General features: G+C 35.6%; 1 protein-coding gene across 10 annotated transcripts in view; it reads left to right on the top strand.

The window, feature by feature from the left end:
* LOC106142717 (KH domain-containing, RNA-binding, signal transduction-associated protein 2) overlaps positions 1–24,742 on the top strand; it is a 162,612-nt gene extending 137,870 nt beyond the window's left edge. For 5 of the 10 annotated variants that reach the window (XM_060951265.1, XM_060951266.1, XM_060951268.1 and 2 more), the window contains exons 4-11: positions 5,849–5,965; positions 7,386–7,532; positions 10,974–11,120; positions 11,827–11,955; positions 14,044–14,131; positions 14,611–14,721; positions 19,000–19,159; positions 19,624–24,742. In XM_060951265.1, coding sequence (XP_060807248.1) covers positions 5,849–5,965; positions 7,386–7,532; positions 10,974–11,120; positions 11,827–11,955; positions 14,044–14,131; positions 14,611–14,721; positions 19,000–19,159; positions 19,624–19,696 — 972 coding nt within the window. In that variant the 3' untranslated portion in view covers positions 19,697–24,742. Of the gene's footprint in view, positions 1–5,848; positions 5,966–7,385; positions 7,533–10,973; positions 11,121–11,826; positions 11,956–14,043; positions 14,132–14,610; positions 14,762–18,999; positions 19,167–19,623 lie in introns of those variants that run through there. The other 5 variants (XR_009657370.1, XR_009657371.1, XM_060951270.1 and 2 more) reach the window with 5 other exon arrangements.
* The last annotated feature ends 226 nt before the right edge of the window (positions 24,743–24,968 follow it).

Here is a 24,968-nt window from a genome sequence, read left to right as displayed (position 1 = left end):
GGAGATGAAGGCGTCCGCGGAGATGGGGGTTCCTCACGAGGTTCTCCCGTAATACTCCACACATCCAACGCAGTATAATAGAATAGAATAGATTTATTTTCAAAATTGGATCACAAGTGTCACTTATTGACGTCACATCACTTAAATCTAATTATAACTACTACAGTATATATGCATACAGTATGTTCATTTCCGTGACACACAGGTTTTGCTTGTGCCGCTTCAGCACAGGCCAGGGCTTGCTGCCATATAACAGGACTGGCCTAATCTTTGAAAGTTAAGAACAGAATAGAATAGATTTATTTTCAAAATTGGATATAAGGTAATCACTTATTGACGTCACATCACTTAAATCTAATTATAATTACTACCGCTTCCAAAGCGCATGTGTAGAAGACGCGGCGAAACAAACTACACTGCAGCATTTTCACCGGACATCAATTTACAAATATAGATCTCTTAAATCTAAATCGTAGACGAATGCACATTTTCTCCATCAAAAAAAAAATATGCAGGAAACCAAAAACACATAAACTTAATTCTGTTACCGGAGAGGCAGCGGTCCTTCATTTTTCCATTCAGATTCTAATATTTTCATGCAAGAATTTAGGATATTCTTGGCCGTTTTGGTCAAAAATTGTTCGTTTTGCGATTCTTTTTCCGACATTTCATTCGTCACTCCTTGTATATTTGATTTTCTTCGGCAACCTACTTCCATTCACCCGCTCCACATGACCAAACCGTTTAATTTCTTTTTCTATTCCTGTCACTACAATCTTTTCTCACATCGTGAAAGTACGATGTCGCTGCGTTCCCGTGGTAGGGACCCTGGTATAATGACTGCGTCCAACCTTGATTACGGTACTTGAGGGAAATTCTGAACAGCAATTTTTGTCCAAAGTTACCGTTTCACTTTTTTGGCGTCAAGCTATTTTGTTTCATGAATAAGTGTGAATAATTAAATTGTTGAATTCTCGAGTTGAAATGATATTTCATATTTTAATGTATCTATTTATATCTTTTGACGGCCTCTGTGGCTCAGCGGTAGTTCGCTTGTCTGTGACACCGGTGGTCCCGGGTTCGAATCCCGGCCAGGGCATGATGAGAAAAGAACTTTTTCTGATTGGCCTGGGTCTTGGATGTTTATCTATATAAGTATTTGTTATAAAATATAGTATCGTTGAGTTAGTATCTCGTAACACAAGTTCCGAACTTACTTCGAGGCTACCTCAATCAGTGTAATTTGTCCCGTATACATACATATATTTATTATATCTTCTAAAGAAATCTGTTTAACACATTGATATGATAGGCAGGCGGATGTTAAGACCACATCTTTCTGTTTATGATGACCACTGCATCTCTCTATCTCTCTCTCTATCCACATTAATGTAAACACGTCCGCTAAAGATACTCATGATATGACCTTAAATTTTTTTGGACTTTATTATTTCAGTACACATGCATATAGTGCTGTGTGATTCCCGGCACCAATAAAAAAAGAAAAGGGCCGCTCCATTTTGTTACCATGGATGTAATATAAGGTGACTAAGGGATAGGCTTATAAACTTGGGATTCTTCCTTAAGGCGTAAGTAATAAAAATTGTGACCAATGAAGGCAGTAATATAATGATTTGTAGCACTTATAAGTTAAGTGGAATGGACTAAGGGATAGGCTTATAAACTTGGAATTCTTTTAGGCGATGGGCTAGCAATCTGTCACTATTCGAATCTCAATTCTATCATGGAGCCGAGCAGCTGAGCGTGGCCTTCTAGTCTTTTCAAGACTGTTGGCTCTATCTTCAACGCAAGGGATATAAACGTCATTATAGGTATGAACGAACACACAAAAAAACCACAACAATAACACCTCAACAAAAGGCATGAATGATAGTTCCGTATAAATAAAATACGCGTGTTTGTCTGTAAACTAATGGTTGTATCTCGTAAACAGGTTACAGACGTAATATAGTACCAATCTCAACGGTCCTCCAGTCACGCACACACAGACTCGAGTCATAGACTTATAGCGGACTGGTTTTTTTCTGGTGCCGTGTGGTTCCCGAAACCAATATAAAAAAAGAATAGAAACACTACATCTCATTTCCCTTATCCCTTATTCGCCTTTTACGACATCCATGGGAAAGAGATGAAGTGATGATGAAGGGGTGATGATGAATTCTTTTTCCTATTGGTGCCGGGAACCACATGAAATTTTGTGAGCATATTGAGTAGGCTGAGAATCGGCCAACATCTACATCATCACCCTCTTGTTCATCATCTCATTTTCATATTTTCATTTCATCTCTTTTTCATACCCCTTAGTGATAAGGTTTGTCCACTGTTAACTTTTTTTTTTAACATGATATTTCTTAAAAATTATTTATATGGCAAAACAACGTTTGCGAGGATAGCTAGTGTATGTATGATATTTTGTAGTCACCATAAAAAAAACCGCGGCAAAAAACTGAAATGTCAAAGAACCCCATCTTTGACATTTCAGTTTTTGCCGCGGTTTTTTTTTGTATCTTTTTTTTAATGAAGGATCACCTTGTAGTTGACAAAATCGAACTGAATAGTTAGACTAACCATTAATTAAACATCAAACTTATTTTATATTATTCCCTACATACATACATACCTACATATGGTCACGTCTATATCCCATGCGGGGTAGACAGAGCCAACAGTCTGGAAAAGACTGAATGGCCACGTTCAGCTATTTGGCTTAATGATAGAATTGAGATTCAAATAGTGACAGGTTGCTAGCCCATCGCCTAAAAGAATTCCAAGTTTATAAGCCTATCCCTTAGTCGCCTTTTACGACATCCATGGGAAAGAAATGGAGTGGTCCTATTCTTTTTTGTATTGGTGCCGGGAACCACACGGCATCTCCATATTATTCCCTCAGCGCATTTAAATCCGTTTGACAACAGGGCTTTAAGAGATACCACGGAAGAGATTTTCTTCTCAACCCTGTGTGTTTCAGCCTTAATCGATAATCGATAGATTGACAAAGATAAATAGGTACACGGGAAAAAAATTAAGATCGGTATTGGCTTGAGGAAATTCTGTATAAGACAATGAGTGATATTGATAGTAGGTCCCAACTCATATACCCGAATACTAATATACCGAAGGTCCCAGGTTCGAATCCCGGCATGATGAGAAATGAACTTTCTCTGGTTGGCCTGGGACTCTTAATATTTCACATAATAAACATCCAAATGTTTATTATCTGTCTATCTAATATATTTAAACGAGCAATTCTTGTATATACATATATAATCAGGATCTCGGAAACGGCTCCAACGATTTTCATGAAAGTTACAGATTAGGGGCTTTTCGGCTCGAGGAATCGATTTATCAAGGTCCTAGGTTCGAGAAAAGTTCGGTTCCGAAGATATATAAACATTTTAAAAACCGCGTTTTAAGAAACTATATCAGCGCCATCTCTGGTAGACCGAGCAAAGCTCGGTCAACCGGGTACTGTAAAACATTAAGAGTCCAGTAGCCAAATGGAAAAGTCATTTTTATAAGTCTGAAAAATGAAATCAATAACGGTAACCTAAAGCATGACAATATTGAAATTTCTAGTTTCCGAGACCCAGCGGTTCGGGCTGTACGTTGTATGTCAGTTAGGCACACATAGATGGATAGGTTTTATACGTACACACATTATCCCTTGCGGGGTAGACAGAGCCAACAGTCTTGAAAAGACTGAAATGCTACGTTCATCTGTATGGCTTTACGATGGGATTGAGATTCAAATAGTGACAAGTTGCCAGCCCATCGCCTGCAAGAAGAATACCAAGTTTATAAGCCATTCCCTTAGTCGCCTTTTACAAAATTCACGTGTTAAAAATGGAGTGGTCTTATCCTATTAAAGTACCGGGAACCACACGGCTAGCCCATCGCATGCAAGAAGAATACCAAAAATACCAATGTATTCTTTCGTCCACATTCTATTCTAAGTTTAATTGATATTGTGAAGTTGACGTTGTTGAAGAAAATGCTGCAGTGCAATTTGTTACCGCTTCTTCTGCACTGACGCTTTGGAAGCGGCAGTAAACTTAGTTTTAAGTAATTTATTTGACGTCAACCAATGTTGTTAAACCATACGTTTTGACAATTATTAAGCGATATGAAGTATCCTATAGTAATGAATAAAAATTTTGAATTTGAATTTTGAATTTGAATAGTATAGAACTACAGTAGTATTATTCAGATTTCAACGGCACAGCCACATCGTTTGTGGTAGGGAACTCCAAAAAGAGTCCTCGATTCAATCACATGCCAGTTGCGACGATCTCTGCTGAATTGATCACGTAGACCTAACAATGTATAGACATGGCCTAAATTAGCGGACTCCATGGGACTTATTTACAAAAATAAATATGTTTTTTTTTAAATAAAACCGCCTCTATTCGATATCTTCCTTTCCTGAATTTCTAAAATTTTCACCTAAGTGTTAACAAACACTTTTTTGAAAATCGCATCAAAATCGGTTCAGCAATTAAAATAATATAACGAAAATTATAACGACGATGCATTAATTTTTTTTTTCTTCTATTTGTAATCCGTGTTCATGTGTAGTTATTCTTTTGATTAAATTGTTTTGTAGCAAATTGAGACTAACAATTCACTTCTAAATGTTCCCGTGTCTATGTTCCTGTGACATATTTTGGCCAATTCCGCTCCCAGCGTGTTGTTCACTGAATTGACTTAGAATTTCAACGTGAAACATTGGGACGGCTGTCGGTCAATTAATTCGTTTGTTAGGTAGCTCTGCCGATTAATGATTTTAGTTTTTGTACTTAAAGTTTGATAAATGTTTCTATAAACTTGTTTTTAAATCGATTTATAATCTGAGCAAACATATAAGTCACTGGTTTTCTCTAAAAATTATTATAATTAAAAGAGGCACTAACATAAGAAAGACAGAGATATACGTATTTAAATTGACGTTTGTATCCTTTGCGGGGTAGACAGAGCAAGACAACAAGGAGATATACGTGATACAACAGAACATGATTATATACGTGACTATATGTATGTAAAAAGTATCGCTCAGAATTACGAACATCCTTTTTTTAAAAGTCGATTGATAAATGGAAAATACCACCGATTTTCCATCCAATGACTTTCGAACAGCTGAACCAATTCCCTTAAAAGCTATAGGGGGAGCCTGGAGTCCTATCCGGTAGTCGGTAAGTCAGGTAATTACACGAAGCGATTCCCGTGTGACCTTCGCAAAAATAAAATTAATTTTAACACTTGCTTTTACAAGCAGTTTTGCCTGGGCGATTTTATTGCCATCTACAAAAAAATAGGGACAGGTTTTTCGCAAATCCCACGAAAACTGTAGTCTTTTTTATCGGGATCAAAAGTTATCCATGTTCGTCTCCAGACTTTAAATTATTTGCGCAAAATTCAATAAGATTGGTAAGAGTAGATAAGGTAACGAGAAAACAAACTCACTTCGGCATTTATAATTTAGTTATTAGATCTCTCTCTTTCTCTTCCTCTCTCTCTCTCTTCCTCTCTCTCTCTCTCTCCCATTTTCTCGTGTTTCTAATTTGTGCCTTTTTTTGTTTGATATAACTTATATATCATGACAAAGGCACAAAAAAGGTTTTCTTCTGTTGTGTCCGATAATCTGTTGTGTCGAAAGATAATCGAATTTTCCCACTATAATATTCCGTCACCACACCAAGGGGAACAAGATATGTATATACGACGTCTTTATCTCTAACGGGGTAGACGAGCCAGACACAAGAGTCGAAGGCCACATTTCGTCGGATATCTTATATTTGGAATCCATAATGAAGCTAATTCTTTGTTCCAGTTCAATTTCGTGGGCAAACTCCTCGGGCCCAAAGGGAACTCCCTGAAACGGCTACAGGAAGACACCATGTGCAAAATGGCGGTGTTAGGAAGAGGGTCCATGAAGGATCGGCAAAAGGTAACAATACCTTATTTATTTATACGGATTGGTTCAAACATGTAAGCCCCAAATAATAATAAATAAAAATAGAAAAATCAAAAAACAATCAGTTGCTGGGGATCGAACCCGGTTCGTCCAACGTGATAACCGATCACTTTGACCACTACACCACCAGCCGCGTGCGCGCACGCTTATACTCATATGTCATAGTTCATAGACGAATCATCTACTCATTACATACATACATATGGTCACGTCTATATCCCTTGTGGGGTAGACAGAGCCAACAGTCTTGAAAGGACTGAATGGCCACGTTCAGCTATTTGGCTTAATGATAGAATTGAGATTCAAATAGTGACAGGTTGCTAGCCCATCGCCTAAAAGAAGAGTTAGGAGCTGCCTCGGAGTTAGTTTAAAACTTGTATTAATTACGAGATGCTAACTCGACGATACTTTATTTTATACTAGCTGTGCCCGCGACTTCGTCCGCGTGTAATAGTTATTTTGGGCATCATTGAAGCCCTCAAGGTTGAATAATTTTCCCCGTTTTTTTTTCACATATTCCTTTATTTCTTTACTCCTTATAGTTGCAACGTGATGTTATATAGCCTAAAGCGTTCCTCGATAAATGGTCTATTTAACGCAAAAATAATTTTTCAATTAGAACTAGTAGTTCCTGAGATTAGCGCGTTCAAACCAACTCTTCAGCTTTATAATATTAGTATAGATTAAATACTTTATATAGATAAACAACATGTATAACCATGATATAACACGGGATAGGTTCCCTTGAAAAATAAATTTATAAGTTTAGAACCAGAAGACTTATACAGATAAACTTACATAACATATAATCACGTCTTTATCCCCTGCCATCAAAAGACTGAAAGTCCACGTTCAGCTGTTTGACTTAATGATAGAATTGAGATTCAAATAGTGACAGGTTGGGATACCTCTTTTAGGCGATGGGCTAGCAACCTGTCACTTTTTGAATCTCAATTCTACCATTAGCCCTTTCAGACTTTTGATGACTGTTGGCTCCGTCTGCCCCGCAAAAGATATAAACGTGAATATATGCTGTTACTTTTTAATTATCTTTTGTTCATCTATACTTATATTATAAAGCTGAAGAGTTTGTTTGTTAGTTTGAACGCGCTAATTTCAGGAACTACTTGTTCGAATTGAAAAATTCTTTTTGCGTTGAATAAACCATTTATCGAGGAAGGCTTAAGGCTATATAACATCACGCTGCAACTATGAATAGCGAAGAAATAATGGAAAATGTGAAAAAAACGGGGGAATTACTCATCCTTGAGGTCTTCAATGATGCCCAAAATAACTATTCCACGCGGACGAAGTAGCGGGCACGGCTAGTCGATAATATTACACCAACTCTTGGATGTTCAAAGCATTGTTACACCACCACCACCTGTTCCAGGAGGAGGAACTCCGCGTGTCAGGTGATCCGAAGTTCGCTCACCTCTCAGACGAACTGCACGTGGAGATCAGCGCTTTCGCCACCCCGGCGGAGGCCCACGCCAGGATCGCGTACGCCCTGGCTGAGTTGAGGAGGTTCTTAGTGCCGGTAAGCTTTTTAAGTGACTCCAAAAAAGGAAATTCGGTGTAGGTACTTCAGATTGACAGATCGGGGCGTCCGTTTGACGATTACGTGGTTACGCTGGGCGTAACGTGATCGTCAAATCTATACTTATATTACAAAAGCTGAAGATTTGTTTGTTTGTTTGAAATTTATATTATTTTATATAATTTTTAACAAGAATTGTGATTACTTATACGTTAACAAATTTTTCTCCATAAACATACGAGCATGAAAATTGTTTGATAAATGTGCCCGCTACTTCATCCGCGTGGAATAGTTATTTTTGGCATGAATAATTTCCCCCGTTTTTTCACATTTTTCATTATTTCTTCGCTCCTTATAGTGGCAGCGTGATGTTATATAGCCTAAAGCCTTCCTCGATAAATGGTCTATTCAACGCAAAAAGTAATAAAGTTGAAGAGTTTGTTTGTTTGAACGCGCTAATCTCAAGAACTACTGGTTCGAATTGAAAAATTATTTTTGCGTTGAATAGACCATTTATGGAAGAAGGCTATAAAACATCATGCTGCAACTATAAGGAGCAAAGAAATAATGGAAAATGTGAAAAAAAACGGGGAAAATTATTCATCCTTGAGGGCTTCAATGATGCCCAAAATAACTATTCCACGCGGACGTAGTCGCGGGCTTACATACATACATATGTACATAAAATCACGCCTCTTTCCCGGAGGGGTAGGCAGAGACTACCTCTTTCCACTTGCCCCAATCTCTGCATACTTCCTTCACTTCATCCACATTCATAACTCTATTCATGCAAGCTCGGCTGTTTCGGGTTCTTTTGACATGACCCTTTACCAGGCCATCCTTAATTTAATCAAGATACGCTCGTCTAGGTCTTCCCACTCCGACCTTTCCCTCCACACTCTCCTTGTATATCTGCTTAGTCAACCTGCTTTCATTCACCCTCTCCACATGACCGAACCATCTCAACAAACCCTTTTCTATTCCTGTAACTATATCTTCTTTCACATCACAACATTCGCGGGCATAGCTAGTACTTAATAAATAGCAGCCATTATATCGTGTAATTACAGCACATTATCATGGCATATAGAGCGTGTCGGTTAATCAGTCGTTTCGGCGATACGTTAAGCAGACTAGACAGACATATAAATAAACCTAATTTCCCGAGAGGCATCATGCAGCTTTGGCTTCTACAAGTTTATGAAGATTTTCTTTAACGAGAATTGTGATTACTTATACGATAACAAATTTTTCGCCATAAACATACGAGCATGAAAATTGTTTGATGAATGTAAGTTAATTATGCAAAAAATTATGCATTGATACATACATACATACATATAATCACGTCTATATCCCTTGCGGGGTAGGCAGAGCCACCAGTCTGATAGGCAACGTGCAGCTGTTTGGCTTAATGATAGAATTGAGATTCAAATAGTGACAGGTTGCTAGCCCATCGCCTAAAAGAGGAATCCCAAGTTTATAATCCAATCCTTAGTCACCTTTTACGATTGGAAAAGAGATGGAGTGGTCCTATTTTTTTCTTATTAATGCCGGGAACCACACGGCACTCGATGTTTTCTGTGAACATTAATTAGTAAATAAATAAATTAGAAGCTACAAGTTTATAGTAAATGTTACAGACTTTTCGTCTCACACGCAGACTTAGCTGCGAATAATATCTAGTTTTGATATATACCTCTTGAACGTCACACATAAATAATCCAGACAATCTCGACGGCATCGACTGCGGGGCCGCACGCGCCGATGCCCGTTGTAAATCGTTTTGGCAAAACATGGAGAGCGGCGCAAGCAAGATTTTATCTGCTTAGATGCGAATCTGTACTTGATTTGTGTGAGGAGATTTATAAGCAGGTCGAAGGAAATGTGAATTAATATTAACATACATACATACATATAATCACGTCTATATCCCTTGCCGGGTAGACAGAGCCTACAGTCTTGTAAAGACTGATAGGCCACGTTCAGCTATTTGGCTTTTAGATAGGATTGAGATTCAAATAGTGACAGGTTGCTAGCCCATCGCCAAAAGAAGTTAGATAATATTAATTTTGAATGAATTAAAAAAAGAAAGTGCCGTGTTGTTTACGGTAACTATAGAAAAAAAGAATAGGACTGCTCCATCTATTTCCTATGGATGTCGTTAAAGGTGACTAAGGGATAGGCTTATAAACTTCGGATTCTTCTTTTAGGCGATCGGCTAGCAACCTGTCACTATTTGAATCTCAATTCTATCATCAAGCGGGGCAGCTGAGCCTTTCAGTCTTTTGATGACTGTTGGCTCTGTCTACCCCGCAAGGGTAAAAAGTTATCCTTTCCTGCTCTTGAAACCAAACGTCTAATTTCACGTAAAAAGCAACTGAAAACCCATTGAACATCGAAGTAACATAAAACTATCGTCTAACACCCATTAACTTGGGCATTATCCTAAATGCATTCCATTCTCATATCATAATGCAATTTCCGATCTTAAATAGTTATGGATAAAGCTCAAACTCCTGTGAACGGATGTTGAACATGGGATGCATTAGGATTCTATCAGGAATGCAGATCAAATCGCCCGGCTTAATATGGGTTACAAACCTAATAGAAATGGCTGTTCAATTTGATGTCGGATATTAAATGCTTTTAGAGTTTTGCTATACGATATTTTTGAGAATCAATCTTTCCACTTGCAGTTACAAGTTTTATCGAAACTTTGTACTTATTATTGTGCCGTGTGGTTCCAGGCACTAATTAAAAAAAGTACGTTGTACATCGTTATTTTTAATGTCTTTTATGTACCACTAAAAATTTGTTGTGTACAATAAAGTATTTACAAACAAACAAATAAAGAATAGGACCACTCCATTTCGTTCCCATGGATGTCGTAAAAGGCGATTAAGGAATAGGCTTATAAACTTGGGATTCTTCTTTTAGGCGATGGGCTAGCAACCTGTCACTATTTAATCTCAATTCTATCATTAAGCCAAACAGCTGAACGTGGTCTATCAGTCTTTTCAAGACTGATGGCTCTGTCTACCCCGCAAGGGATATAGATATATAGATATGATTATAAAAATAAAAAAATTATAGTCACATAATAGACCTACTAATATTCAGTAATACCTATCAAGTAAATGCGTATCTTTTATGTCATTTACTGTACTCTTAATCTGTATTTTTCTAAAGATAAGTCCTTAAAAATAAAAAATAAATAGTCACTTAATATTAATATTCTGTAATACCTATCAGTTAAAAACGTATTATTGTATCATTATCGGTGATAAGTCTCCAAAAGAAAGGTAATAAAAATAATGTGTGCCTTAAAAGACATTCCTATGCTGAAGTCTAACAACAAAATTAATAAATCTTGATCCTTAAGGGACTTACCTATGCTGAAGTTCCAAAGAGTTGTAACGACAAAATTTCTCCCCCCAGGACTACAATGACGACATCAGACAAGAACAAATGCTGGAAATGCAGATCCTGTCATCTCAGACTGAACAGAGGAGGCTGACACCCCCCGACTCATCGAGGAGTGGGAGCGAGGAGGCTTTACCTATGAGGGACACTCAGAAACACAGGGTAAGACTTGTTTGTCTATACTTAACTAGCGACCCGCCCCGGATTTGCACGGGTAGTCTCTCTCATGGGATCCCTTTCATTAGACTAATTTATTTGTCCTATTTTAGTTTGGTATAATAGTTACGTATACAATTTTTTGTCATAATAGTTTTTTGGCATAATTGGTTTTGGCATCGGTACGATTTCAATAGGCATAAATATAGTTTAGACTAATTTATTTTTTGCGGGGAGCAGATGTAGTTTGATGAGCTATAAGGCGAGTACTTCTTAGGTTAGATTAGGTTAGGTTATGCTAGTATGTATGCTTAAAGAAATATGCCTAAAAAGTTATGCCAAATAATATTACGCGTAACAATTATTAGGCTAAACAAAGGTATGCCATGTAAAATTGACGGCCTCTGTGGCGCAGCGGTAATACGCTTATCTGTGACACCGGGGGTCCCGGGTTCGAATCCCGGCCAGGGCATGATGAGAAAAGAACTTTTTCTGATTGGCCTGGGTCTTGGATGTTTATCTATATAAGTATTTATTATTATTATAAAATTATAAAATAAAATATAGTATCGTTGAGTTAGTATCTCGTAACACAAGTCTCGAACTTACTTCGAGGCTAACTCAATCTGTGTAATTTGTCCCGTAAAAAAAAAAAAAAAAAAAAAAAATTAAGTATGTACTTTATAATATGTGGTGATTATTCTTCCAATAGTTACCAGGTGTTCAGCCGTCTCCAGCGCCTGCCATTCCAGGCGGTATGACCATTAGCCACGGCAACGCCAGGGACTTCTCCCCTCCCGCGCCCACCCCAGCACCGGACCACCTCGCCGCTCATCATCAGGTAAGCTATCCTTCCACCTCCTTAGTTTTTTACACGAAGAAACTTCCATGTACATACAAACATACATACATATGGTCACGTCTATATATCCCTTGTGGGGTAGACAGAGCCAACAGTCTTGAAAAGACTGAATGGCCACGTTCAGCTATTTGGCTTAATGATAGAATTGAGATTTAAATAGTGACAGGTTGCTAGCCCATCGCCTAAAAAAAAATTCCAAGTTTGTAAGCCTATCCCTTAGTCGCCTTTTACGATATCCATGGGATGGATGAGATGGAGTGGTCCTATTCTTTTTTGTATTGGTGCCGGGAACCACACGGCACTAACTTCCATGTTTGCGATGTAAAAACCTGACTGAATTCTGAATCATACTCTTAAGGCGCATTCCAGACGCCTGATGTTTACGGAATTAACGTCTGTAGAAAGAAAGAGAGATGAAATTTCTATGTTTTGTTTCAAAATGAATAAGTTAGTTTAAACATTTATGTAACTTCTCCCGCGCGAATTCAGCGACACCAACAAAATGCGGAAATGTGAGTAAAAAATAAGTAGTGTTATGAACAGAGATCGGAATAGGTAGATTGAATTGGGGTCAATGAACTGAAACGTATATATTTATATGGACATGCCTCCGTCCGGGATTGCGGGATTTGTAAATTATTAAGATTTTTCCGGAATTTTTACAAGTGGGATGAAGAATATATTAGTGGTAGCTGTTTTCCCCCGACTTCGTTCACGTAAATTGTAGTCCTATATTACCCGCGGACAATGTAGTTTACTGTAACTGTTAGTACTGAAATGGAATCCCGGAAAAGAGGCGTATCCATATTATGCTTTCTATGGTAATTCATGATGCATGTACATAAAATCAATCTACCTATTCCGATCTCTGGTTATGAATTTCAGACAAATTAAGGTTATCTGCAGGGCCGCGAGAAGAATCTAGAAAATTTAAACTGGCTAGGATCTTTCGATTATTTTGTCATGTCGTGTGGTTCCCAGCACTATACTCGTACTAAACGGTCCGGGTAGAAACGTAAACTTTCACATTACTCATATGAAGCAACTTAATTTTTATGTACGCAACCCACTTCGGATAGCGAATTTTAATTTTATTTTCCTTGCCACGCCTCGGCGGTAAAACTTTATAAATTTCTCGAGAAAATACATCTGGTAGAGCACAGATATTTTTATTGGTAACATAAAAATAAAATATTTAATATCCCTCCATTCAAAACGCGGGACAAGAGAACTGATATCACTTTTAAACCACCTTAACCGCTAAGATAGATGTAAAATTTAGTGACAGGATAAGGAATAACGTGATTAGGGAGTGCCTTGTGGCACCAATACAAAAAAGAATAGGACCACTCCATCTCTTTGCCATGGATATCGTAAAAGACGACTAAGGGATAGGCTTACAACTTGGGATTCAAATGGCAATGGATTAGCAACCTGTCACTATTTGAATCTCAATTCTATCATTAAGCCAAATAGCTGAACATGGCCATTCGGTCTTTTCAAGACTGTTGGCTCCGTCTACCCCGCAAGGGATATAGACGTGACCATATGTATGTATGTAGGGAATGCGGAAACGCTGTGATGTGAAAAAAGATATAGTGACAGGAATAGAAAAGGGAATGCTTAGATGGTTTGGTCACGTGGAGGGGATGAATGAAAGCAGGTTGACTAAGCAAATATACAAGGAGAGTGTTGGTGGGTAAGTAAGACTAGTTATTACACGTGGCTTGAATGCCGTGGGAATTTCCTCAAGGAGTCTATAGTATTACTCGTGGTAATTTCGATATCTTTATATAATACTAGAGGCCGCCCGCGACTTCGTCCGCATGGAAACCCTATCAATCCCGCGGGAACTCTGGGATAAAAAGTAGCCTATGTGTTATTCTGGGTCTTCAGCTACCTACATACCAAATTTCATGGTAATCGGTTCAGTAGTTTTTGCGTGAAAGAGTAACAAACATCCATACAAACTTTCGCCTTTATAATAGTAGTAGGATTAGTATGGATTCAGAACATCTAAAAGCTTTTAATTATCATTACTTAATATTGTTGTTTTCCTCCCAACAGTTGGCAGCAGGGCACACCGGCATGCTGGTTGGGGGAGGAGTCCTACAACAGCCACCACATCACATACTGACACAGAATTCCATACTGGGTAAGTTATTGTGCTTTAAGCTTAGTTAATTAATAAAAAATCTATAATAGGTAAGTTACTTTGAGCTTAGTTTGTTAATAAGAATTTCATACTGGGTAAGCTTACTTCGAGCTTGATTTGTTAATAACGTCAAACTAAGCTCGATTTTGCTGTAGAGATGTTGACCATTATGTTGATATTTGTGAATAATAAATTTTAAAAACTCTATATAATAAATGAAACTAATTTAGTACTTATCAAAGAAAAAGGGTTTGTTCAGAAGAAAACATCGCCAAATATATAATTACTACATATAAAAAGGTCGTTTTAATTAGTTTATTTATACTAACTAATTTCAGAACTTAACATATTCAAAAATAAATGAATGAAAAATGAAATATTATAGTAAATTTTTGTTAGTGAGTTACTCGTCGGAATCATTTTATATGCATGTAATTGTCAACATCTCCGAACCAAGCTTAACTAACAACTAACCCCAGGTGGCGGGGATCTTCTCGGGCTCGGAAGCCCAGTTTTGGGCGGTGTTCTTCATGCGCACCCAGCACTGCGCGGCGTCAAGCCAGCCACTGTGCACGCGTTAGCGACGCAAGGTCGGTACGTCGCACTTTATTAACGAACTAAGCATGAAAAGTAAGATTATTTTATTTTTAGTCTAAGCACGGAAATAAATTCGACCTTTAAATGCAAATATGGAATTTTATTGAGTATAGTTTACTAATGAATAATCTGATGTTCTTAATACATCGCATTATTTTAACGAACTTAGCATTAATATAAACATTCTTTTTATTTGAAAATAAGTATTATTTTATTTATTTATTTATTTTATTTATTTATATATTTATTTGATGCTATGCAGGGACTGTACAATTTATAAATTAAATTTTAGTTTGTAGTCATCTTTTTTCTTTATTTTTATAAGTAGTTTTAGTTTTAATTTAATTAGTTTGTAAGTATTTTTTTCTTTCTTTTTATAAGTAGTTTTAGTTTTAATTTGATTTAATTGTAATATTTATATAATTATAAGAATATATATAAAAATAAGAATAATAAAAAAAAACAGTATTTCCATATATTTACCAAATAAAGTAAATGCCTGTACAGTTTACACGAACTTAGCATGTTCAATAATTTTTATTGTATAAAATAAATTAGTTTAGATACCATTTTCATATTCAGTCTAAATACAAAAGTCAATTTAACAAGTTATTATATATTTTTTTTTAATTTATATATACATGATCGTACCGCTTTCCTGCGCTGATAGGCATTGATTTCCACTTGCTACGTTCTAGATTTGATCATGTTATTATAATAATATATACGCATTTTGCAATATTTTTGGGTCTTCTCTCTTTCTCTCTTCTCTCCCTCTCCCTTACTCTCAATTTTGCAAGTTCCCGGTTAAGCTCGCCAGTTCATGAAAATGCTTCTGTAAAATAAGTTAAAATACTTTATTTAGAATTTTTATTTATATAATGTAGCAAAATATCCTTTTATATTATTATATCCCACATCACTAATGAGTATGTTACCTAAAATCTTCTCATTAACTTTCCCTGATGTTATTATGACAAACGTAGCTCTGATAGTATTTAAATTAAAGCATGTCTCCGTGGATATACGTACTAAATTAAACCCTCCAAAAAGGTGAGGTAGATTCAATTTGTAACAAATCAAATTACAATTCCGACGATGCATAAAATTGATTCAAACAAGCCTTCAAATTTGCTTTTCTCAAAAGATTCACGGGCTTTTTTATAAAAATCACTTGGACAAAAATTGAGAGGCAATTAGTCCCTTTTTAAACGTCTGCGGTGGAGACATCTTTTGTGATTTAATTGGAATGTCTGCCGACGATTCTAATTGAAAACCTTTCAGGAATGTTGCGGATTTTCGAATAACAAAAACACTGCCCGCTAATTTTCTAGTATAAAGCGAGCTTGGTTTTTTAATAAGTTTTAAGCTTATAGCGTTCTTTGTTTTGGAATCAGTCCTAATTTATAGATGATAGCGTATTATTTTAGGACGGAACCGTCGCGATTATAATATTTGTTTGACCTCGATCAATTTGGCATTGGCAATGAATCACATACATACATAAAATCACGCCTCTTTCCCGGAGGGGTAAGCAGATACTACCTACTTCTTTCTACTTGCCACGATCTGCATACTTCCTTCGCTTCAACCACATTCATAACTCTCTTCATACAAGCTCGGAGGTAACGGGTACTTTTGACCTGACCCTTTACCAGGACGTCCTGAATAAATGAATGACGACAATGAATCACGACCGCATAAAATTACAAAAATATAAAAGTTATGTTTTATTCAAAATTTTTAAACGCGGTCTTACGTATATATTTCTTTATTTCTATTACACATTATCTTCTAAATCATTACTTTTTCGTTATTTTGCATAATTTTACACACAAGAGTAGTGACAAAAGCATAAAGAGTTCGTTACTGATCTGTATTGCGATATAACGACAAAGTTAAAAATATGTAAGGTACTTAAAACACATATAACACATCTTTTATAACTAACGGTGTAGACAGAGCCATCAGTTTCGAAAAGGCTGAAAGGCCACGTTCAGCTGGATGACTTAATGGCGGAATTACGGATGGAACATAACATAAATTTGGTAATATTAATTAAAAAGAGTAGGACCACTCCATCTCTCTCCCATGGATGTCGTAAAAGGCGACTAAGGGATGGGCTTACAAACTTGGGATTATTTTTTTAGGTGATTGTTTAGCAACCTGTCACTATTTGAATCTCAATTCTATCATTAAGCCAAATAGCTGAACGTGGCCATTCATTCTTTTCAAGACTGTTGGCTCTGTCTACCCCGCAATGGATATAGACGTGACCATATGTATGTACATAACATAAAATCGCCTTCTCCTATGATCTACACCACACAATATAAGCCTTTGTTGAATGATTCGTCGGGACAATGTTGTAGGTATTATTTTTCTAACATGAACAGCAATTTGCTTTAGCAAATAAAACGCGAACCAATAACGTTTGTTGACGAAATAATAAGATTAATTCATACAATTTGTAGATTTATGTGATTCAATCTGATGAATGATTTTAGATCAAATTGTGGAGGTTATTAATTCGACTTTATGTGACTGGTTATAAACAAGCTGAATTTGGATTTATTGGAATCATCTCTTTTATGTTTTGTCTGTAAGACTAATAGATGGGGCTTATTATTTTCTTTTTTAAGTTTCGGAAAAATCAAAATATGGAAAAATGTGAATTGTCTGAATAAATTCGCTATGAACAATCACCTTTTCTCTCTCCACTTTGTACGGTTTTCGGCGTTCTTAGTTATATATGCATTGGCTCGCATATCATCTTTTGCGAAGTCTAGCAAGAATTTCACCCTGTTGGGCCCAGCGGAGGCGACATGGCACGTACCTACCTAGAAAATTTGCATGGACCATCTATACATATAATAAAACAGTAAAAATATTTTGTCTGTACATTTAGTGTTTTTGACTGAAATGGATAGAGGGACACTTAAAATAAATAATGGAAAGGAAAAATATATTTTTTTGAATTTCTTGTCTGTCTGTCTGTATGTATGATCACGCTTATCTCCGAAAGTACTGAACCGATTTACTTGAAACTTTCACCAATTGCTCTGTTTTAACTCAAAAAAATATTTAAAGTTTGTTTCATCAAAATTGGTTCACTAAAAAAAAGTTATCTTCATTTGAATGAACTCAAGGCATGAGTTTGCCTGCAAATAAGTTTAGTCCTGGTTTGGGTCGGATTTTTCACAAAGCCCGTCTGACCTCCGCAACCTTTGCAGCGGAACCCATATTAGGTCATGGTAAAAGCTGCACTAGATGGATAAACCTATTTTCTTAATCACCTTTTACGATGTCCACGGAAAAGAGTTTATGAAAGAGAACATTTTGGGTTACAGTGACTTATCCAGTTGCCTTAATAAGCCGGTTTTCCTCACGATCACGATTCTAGTTATTTTCATAGTTTAAGGTCATATGGTCTTTAAGGAGCATCAGCAGACGTACAAACTAATTTAGTCTCAAAAAAAAATAGTCGATATTTCCTCGTCAGAAGAGCATTAGAATAGAATAGATTTATTATCAAAATTGGATACAACGTATCACTTATTGACGTCACATCACTTGAAGTTCCAGTTTTGAAAATAAATCTATTCTATTCTATTCTGTGCCGTGTGGTTCCCGGCACCAATACAAAAAATAATAGGACCACTCCATCTCTTTCTCATGGATGTCGTAAAAGGCGACTTAGGGGTAGGCTTATAAACTTGGGATTCTTCTTTTAGGCGATGGGCTAGCAACCTGTCACTATTTGAATCCTATCTTAAAGCCAAATAGCTGAACGTGGCCTATCAGTCTTTAATAGACTGCAGGCTCTGTCTACCCCGCAAGGGATATAGACGTGATTATATGTTTGTATGTATGTATTCTATTCTATTTTTTTTTATATATTTATTTTTTTACTAGCGGACCCGACAGACTTCGTTCTGTCAAAAAGATTTGTAATATGACAGTTTTTTGTTCCCATCTATTAGACCTACATTGCTTAGTGAACAACAGTGAACTTTATACATTAGCAATAAAGCTCAAATTGACTATACGTATTAGTTAGAAAACGTTTGTATGGGATAAAGAAAACGACTGTTTTTAAGGTTTTTCAGGCAATTATTTGGTATTTTTTCGGCGTAAAAACCATCCTTGAACTTCGACGAATATTAAAAAAAAAAAGAATTGGCCGAATTGGTCCAGGCGTTCTTGAGTTATGCGCTTACCAACACATTTAGCGATTCATTTTTATATTATAGATTGTTAATCTGTGGCAGGTGCGGCTGGGGCGGCGGCTGCGAGCGCGGCCCGCAAGCGCCCTCTGCTGGGCGGCGCGCGGGCCGCCATGTCGCCGACTAAGCGCGCCGTGATGACCCTACTGGCCAGGGCCAGGGCTGCCACGCACAAACACGCGCCGGCCTGGACCGCGCCGCACGAGTAAGTTGTACGTTAGATATGTACATACATACACACATACATACATACATAAAATCACGCCTCTTTCCCGGAGGCGTAGGAAGAGACTACCTCTTTCCACTGTACGTAAGATGTGTCCTGAATTTATGTTTTTTCGTGTTTTATATTAAATACATACATATGGTCACTTTTATATCGCTTGCGGGGTAGACAGAGCCAACAGTCTTGAAAAGACTGTATGGCCCACGTTCAGCTGTTTAGCTTGATGATAGAATTGAGATTCAAATAGTGACAGATTGCTAGTCCATCGCTCGCTAAAAGAAGAATCCCAAGTTTATAAGCCTATCCCTTAGTCGCCTTTTACGACATCCATGGGAGAGAGATGGAGTGGTCTTATTCTTTTTTCTATTGGTGCCGGGAACCACACGGCACTCTTGATTTAACGATTACTTTTAACTTATTATTCATGATTTTTTGTTCCACAGACACGCAGCCCTACTGCCTCTGATCCGGGACGAATTTGTCACAGGGGTGGGAGTTAACATCAACTTAGCGTAACTTCACCAGAACTCGATATATACAGGGTGTTACTACTAGACTACCTGTCGTCGTCAAACAATTCATATTTCAACTTATATAAATGCATTCATATTTCAACTTATATAAATGCGAAAGATGTATGCAGAGATCGTGGCAAGAGGAAAGAGGTAGTCTCTGCCTACCCCTCCGGGAAAGAGGCGTGATTTTATGTATGTATGTATGTATAAATGCGAAAGTAAGTTTATTTGTTCGTTTGTTTTGTTTCACGCGTTATTTAATGAACCAATCTGATTGATATTTTTCGTATACATAATATTTATGAGTCTGGAAAAGAAAGGTCATAGATTACTATTCATCCCGGTATAATCTATAATTCTTGTGGATATGCAAAATAAAATTTTTATTCTTTAGCTATCAATTTTCTATTTTTTTGTTTTCCAAAAAGATATATGTGAAAAATATTTGACAACGAATAGTTTAAAAATGTTATGACGTCGAACTAAGTCGAATAAAATCTGTTGAAACGATTTAAAAAGTAGAACACCCTGTATAACGTAAAGTCTAGTCGATTGAATCAATAATATACCAAAAGTAGTTGTTAAGTAGAATTTATAATTTTATTTGTACCTGCGTATTTTCTAATATATTTTAGTTAATATCTTTTTCATTCATAGAAACCTACGGATTTCTGTGATTTTGTCATTAATTATACAGTTATTTATAAATTTATAAGGGTAGAAATTTTTACTCGCCAAAATAAGTTTCCAATTTGAAAGAAATAAAAATATACACATATATATGTATATGTGGGATTACTTAGTTGAATTGATAGCAAACAAATATTTGTTTTTTTTTTCTTAATAGGCTTTACAACTTACAAACATTAATGTCCTTTTGACATTTTACATCATCTTTTTTCTAAAATAAAAGTTGCCAGTACTAACAATAATTTAAAATAACGAAAAAGACTTCTATAACAAATGTTCACAACCCACATTTACAAAAATTTACAATCAAGCCAATAAAAATTATATATATTTTTTAATACACGAGAAATCGACTAGGCTTTGCTTATTGCGATTTCTCATGTGTTAAAAAATATTTAATATTCATTCATTCATTCATATAGTCACGTCTATGTCCCCTGCGGGGTAGACGGAGCCAACAGTCTTGAAAAGACTGAAAGGCCACGTTTAGCTGTTTAGCTTAATGATAGAATTGAGATTCAAATAGCGACAGGTTGCTAGCCCGTCGCCTAAAATAATAATCCCAAGTTTATAAGCCTATCCCTTAGTCACCTCTTACGACATCCATGGGAAATGAGATGGAGTGGTCTTATTCTTTTTTTTATATCGGTGCCGGGAACCACACGGCACTTTTAAATATTTATAATGATATTTCAACTAGCTATTTACCATAGTTTCGCTCCTACGGGAATCACGGAAAATAAATTATTTATTGAAATTATATTTTATTTATAAACAAATAGGATAATTAAATGTATATTTTAACAGTTTTTCTTTTATGTATCGATATCAACAATTAGATAGGCAAATTTCTGTGAAATCTCTGTTCATAATTAAGGGATATGATTACCAAATCAGAGCGTACAAGCATGAATACATTGTTAACTCAATATGAGAAGGGTCGTATCTAGGAACCATTGTGGATTTCAACAATTTCAAAATGAGGTTTTTGAAAGAAAAGTTTGTTCGTTTGTTTGTAAACTCTTTATTACATACATATTATCACGTCTTTATCCCTTGTAGTAGACAGAGCCAACAGTCTTAAAAATACTGATAAGCCTCGTTCAGCTGTTTGGCTTGATAGAATTGAGATTCAAAATGTGACAGGTTGCTAGCCCATCGCCTAAAAATGGAATCCCAAGTTTATGAGTTTATTATCCCTTAGTCGCCTTTTACGACACACATAGGAAAGATGCGAGTGGGTCTATACTTCTTTGTATGGGTGCCTGGAACCAAACGGCACTCTTTAATGCACATAAAAACTGACAGGACACATTCAGCTTTTTGGCTCAATGCACTTTAGGCTCCTCTTTAGACAAGTGAGGATGTTCTATTGTGTGTGTGTGTGTGTGTATGACCAGAGATCGGAATAGGTAGATTGATTTTATGTACTTGCATCATGAATTACCATAGAAATCATAACATGGATAAGCCTCTTATCCGTGATTCCATTTCAGTACGTAAGTACTGAAATGTTTACTGTAAGTGTAAACTTACAGTAAACTACATTGTCCGCGGGTAACATAGGACTACAATTTACGTGAACGAAGTCGGGGGAAAACAGCTACCACTAATATATTCTTCATCTCACTTGTAAAAATTCCGGAAAATATCTAAATAATTTACCAATCCCGCAATCCCGGACGGAGGCATGTCCATATTAAATATATACGTTTCAGTTCATTGACCTCAATTCAATGTACCTATTCCGATCTTTAATAATGACCGTCATGAACCTACCTTGAAGCCTAGCTACGTCCCTGTATTTATATTTGTACAAACGCGCGCGTTCCGTTACAATTTGCATCCAGCCGTGATGAGGAGTTGATTAGTGTGATAATTGTACACGCGTTTGTAGGTACAAGCTGCGGAATTGTACGCGGTATTATGGACAAAGGCCATCACCCGTATATATTTCTTTTTAATAGGGTGTTCCTACACATAAGGAAAAAAGCCGCGGCCATTCCGATTCGGCGATTCCGCCGGGAGCGATGATTCGGCTCTACCGCCACCAAAGGGAAGATCTTCCGCCAGGCTAGGTGTCATGCCTGGGGAACCGCGCGACAGACGATGTTGTGTCGGAGGTTGTATATATATATAGCTCCAATCCGTGAAATCTTTGAAATCGCAATTTAGATTCTTCGCTGCTATTGGTTGAGCGCGTCAATTTCTTCGCGATGATTGACAGTAGCTGTTTGATTGGTTGTTGTGCCGAGTGGCGCACAGTATGTATATAATTATACTTTGCTTAATTTTAGTTCATTTCTTAAATCACTCTTACAACTCCAAGAGGGTAGTCAAAATCGTCTTCAAAGATTGTATTGATTCCCGTTCGGATGGTTTTTTTTTTGGTTAAAGGATCAATGAACTACCTATGAGATGGCAAAAGTGCATAGATAATAACGGCTCTTACTTTAATTATAAGGTATATTTATAATAAAAATAGGCGTATATTTAAAAAATATTCGACATTTTGTTCCAATACCAAACGCCAATTTCATATATATGGACCTAATGGAAGAAATCTGAATGGCCATGTAGCGAATCCAATTGTTTGCAAACTCCATTTTCTCCAGGGACCATCTCTGCATCATTGTTTGTGGTTTTAATGAAGATAAAATATTCCAGTCGAAATGTTTCACAAAAGTTTTATATTAAATTTATGTCTTAAAATTTTGAGTAAAAATTTCTACTCTAAATTATTTAACATCTTACTATTTTGTTTTTGTTAAAAAATATTTTCGTAACCCCAAATAATTACCATTAATGTTTATTTATATATGTAAAATTAATGGACCATCGTGTATTTATAATTATCCTATGCCTTTTAGTAAAATGTACATATAAAGTTATATCAATACCTATTAGCGGTTAAGGCGATACAGACGAAATTATCTAAAGTTGTTTCATCTTATATAAAATAAAAAATATATCTTGAAGTAAAATTTCATATAATTTACTAATGAAGTGAGATATTTTCAAAACATTATACAAAATATTTCAATATTTTCAAACATCATTGAAATTAATTAAATAAACAAAAATAGTAAAAAATAGTTTTTGAAAATATCTAACCATAGATTGTATTAAAATATATTTAAAGCACATATTTTGTTTAATTATAATCAGATCACTTAGATTCAAATTACCTAATAATCACATGGCACAATGATTTGAAATACATCGCTACTACAACTAGAAAATCTAATTACACGTACTTTCCAATAATATTTTCAATCAGGTTACTATATCGGTAAAAATAAAAATACGCCCATATTACCAATCAAATTTATTTTAAAATTATACAAATAGAAAAAAAAATATTGCGACATTTAGATACAAATAATGTTTTTTTTTTATAATTTTGTTTTATCATGTTTTTTTTACTTGGAATTGTACGTGTGTTGGACATTTAAGATAATCAAAATCATTTCTAAATATATTTATAATAAATAAGAATTTTAATAGTAGGCCTAAATCATCGTAGACATTAAACGTAACTATTAATAAAAAAAAACTTAAATATGTATAAAATTTTAAAATAAAATAAAGGCACGTCCAAGCAGTTCAAAATTAAAATAATTAAGCGAAAACAACTTATTTGAAAATGAAATAAATACCTTTTTCAAAATAAAATTTTGAAAAGTTGTATTTTTTTTTATTTTCAAATATCATCGCTTTGGATAAAATATGACTTGTAATAAGTGTCAAAAATTTTAAATATAAGATTTAGCTAAATGTTTGATCAAAATTAAATTTAAATGTAAATATATGGTAATGCTTGGAAACCTCGTCTGTTGTTTGTGATAATCTAGGTAGAAGAATTTTGCGATATATCTAAAGTTATACACAATATTGAGTTTAAGATTTTTAATTTTATTAAGTATGGTCGATAAGTTTCTAATGATTTCCTATTATAGATATAAATCGTTGTGTTTTTTATTATTTTTCTTTTTAATCTTAAAAGAATGAACACCAATGGAAATAGAATCAAGTAGATTTATCGATACTTCATGAAATAAACTGACTAATGACAATGTACTTAAGTTACGGCAGTATTATAGTTATTTACAATATTATTTGTAAATAGTTAATTTATGTATAAATTAATATAGTTTCATTATGTCTTCCAAAGTGGAAATTCGATGCTTTTTATTTTAAAATATTTAAACGTTGATGATTTTAAGCATTTGTATAAGTCCTTGAAAGTGTATAATTATTTGAAAAATGTATTTTTTTTTTTCAAATTGTTGGTATGACTACTTCTCTGACTATGTTTGAATTTTTTTTTGCAGTGTGCACTGAAATCGAAAGTAGTAAATAAATATACAGACTAGAAATGTTTTTTTTTATTGTTTATACTTATAACACCCGAATAGGTGATTCTAAAAAAAAGTAACAGGAAGAGTAAAGAAGAATTTAGGTTCAAACCTAATTAATTTAATCTGAACATTAGCCTATGTTCAGCAATTAACTCATTTATTTTACGTACATCCCTATGCGGGGTAGACGAAGCTAACAGTCTCGAAAAGACCAATAGGCCA

This window comes from Amyelois transitella, chromosome 24 (assembly GCF_032362555.1).
Source record: "Amyelois transitella isolate CPQ chromosome 24, ilAmyTran1.1, whole genome shotgun sequence".
NCBI lineage: Eukaryota > Metazoa > Arthropoda > Insecta > Lepidoptera > Pyralidae > Amyelois > Amyelois transitella.
The sequence above is the reverse complement of the archived record's forward strand: the minus strand, read 5'-3'. Positions and strand labels throughout refer to the sequence as shown.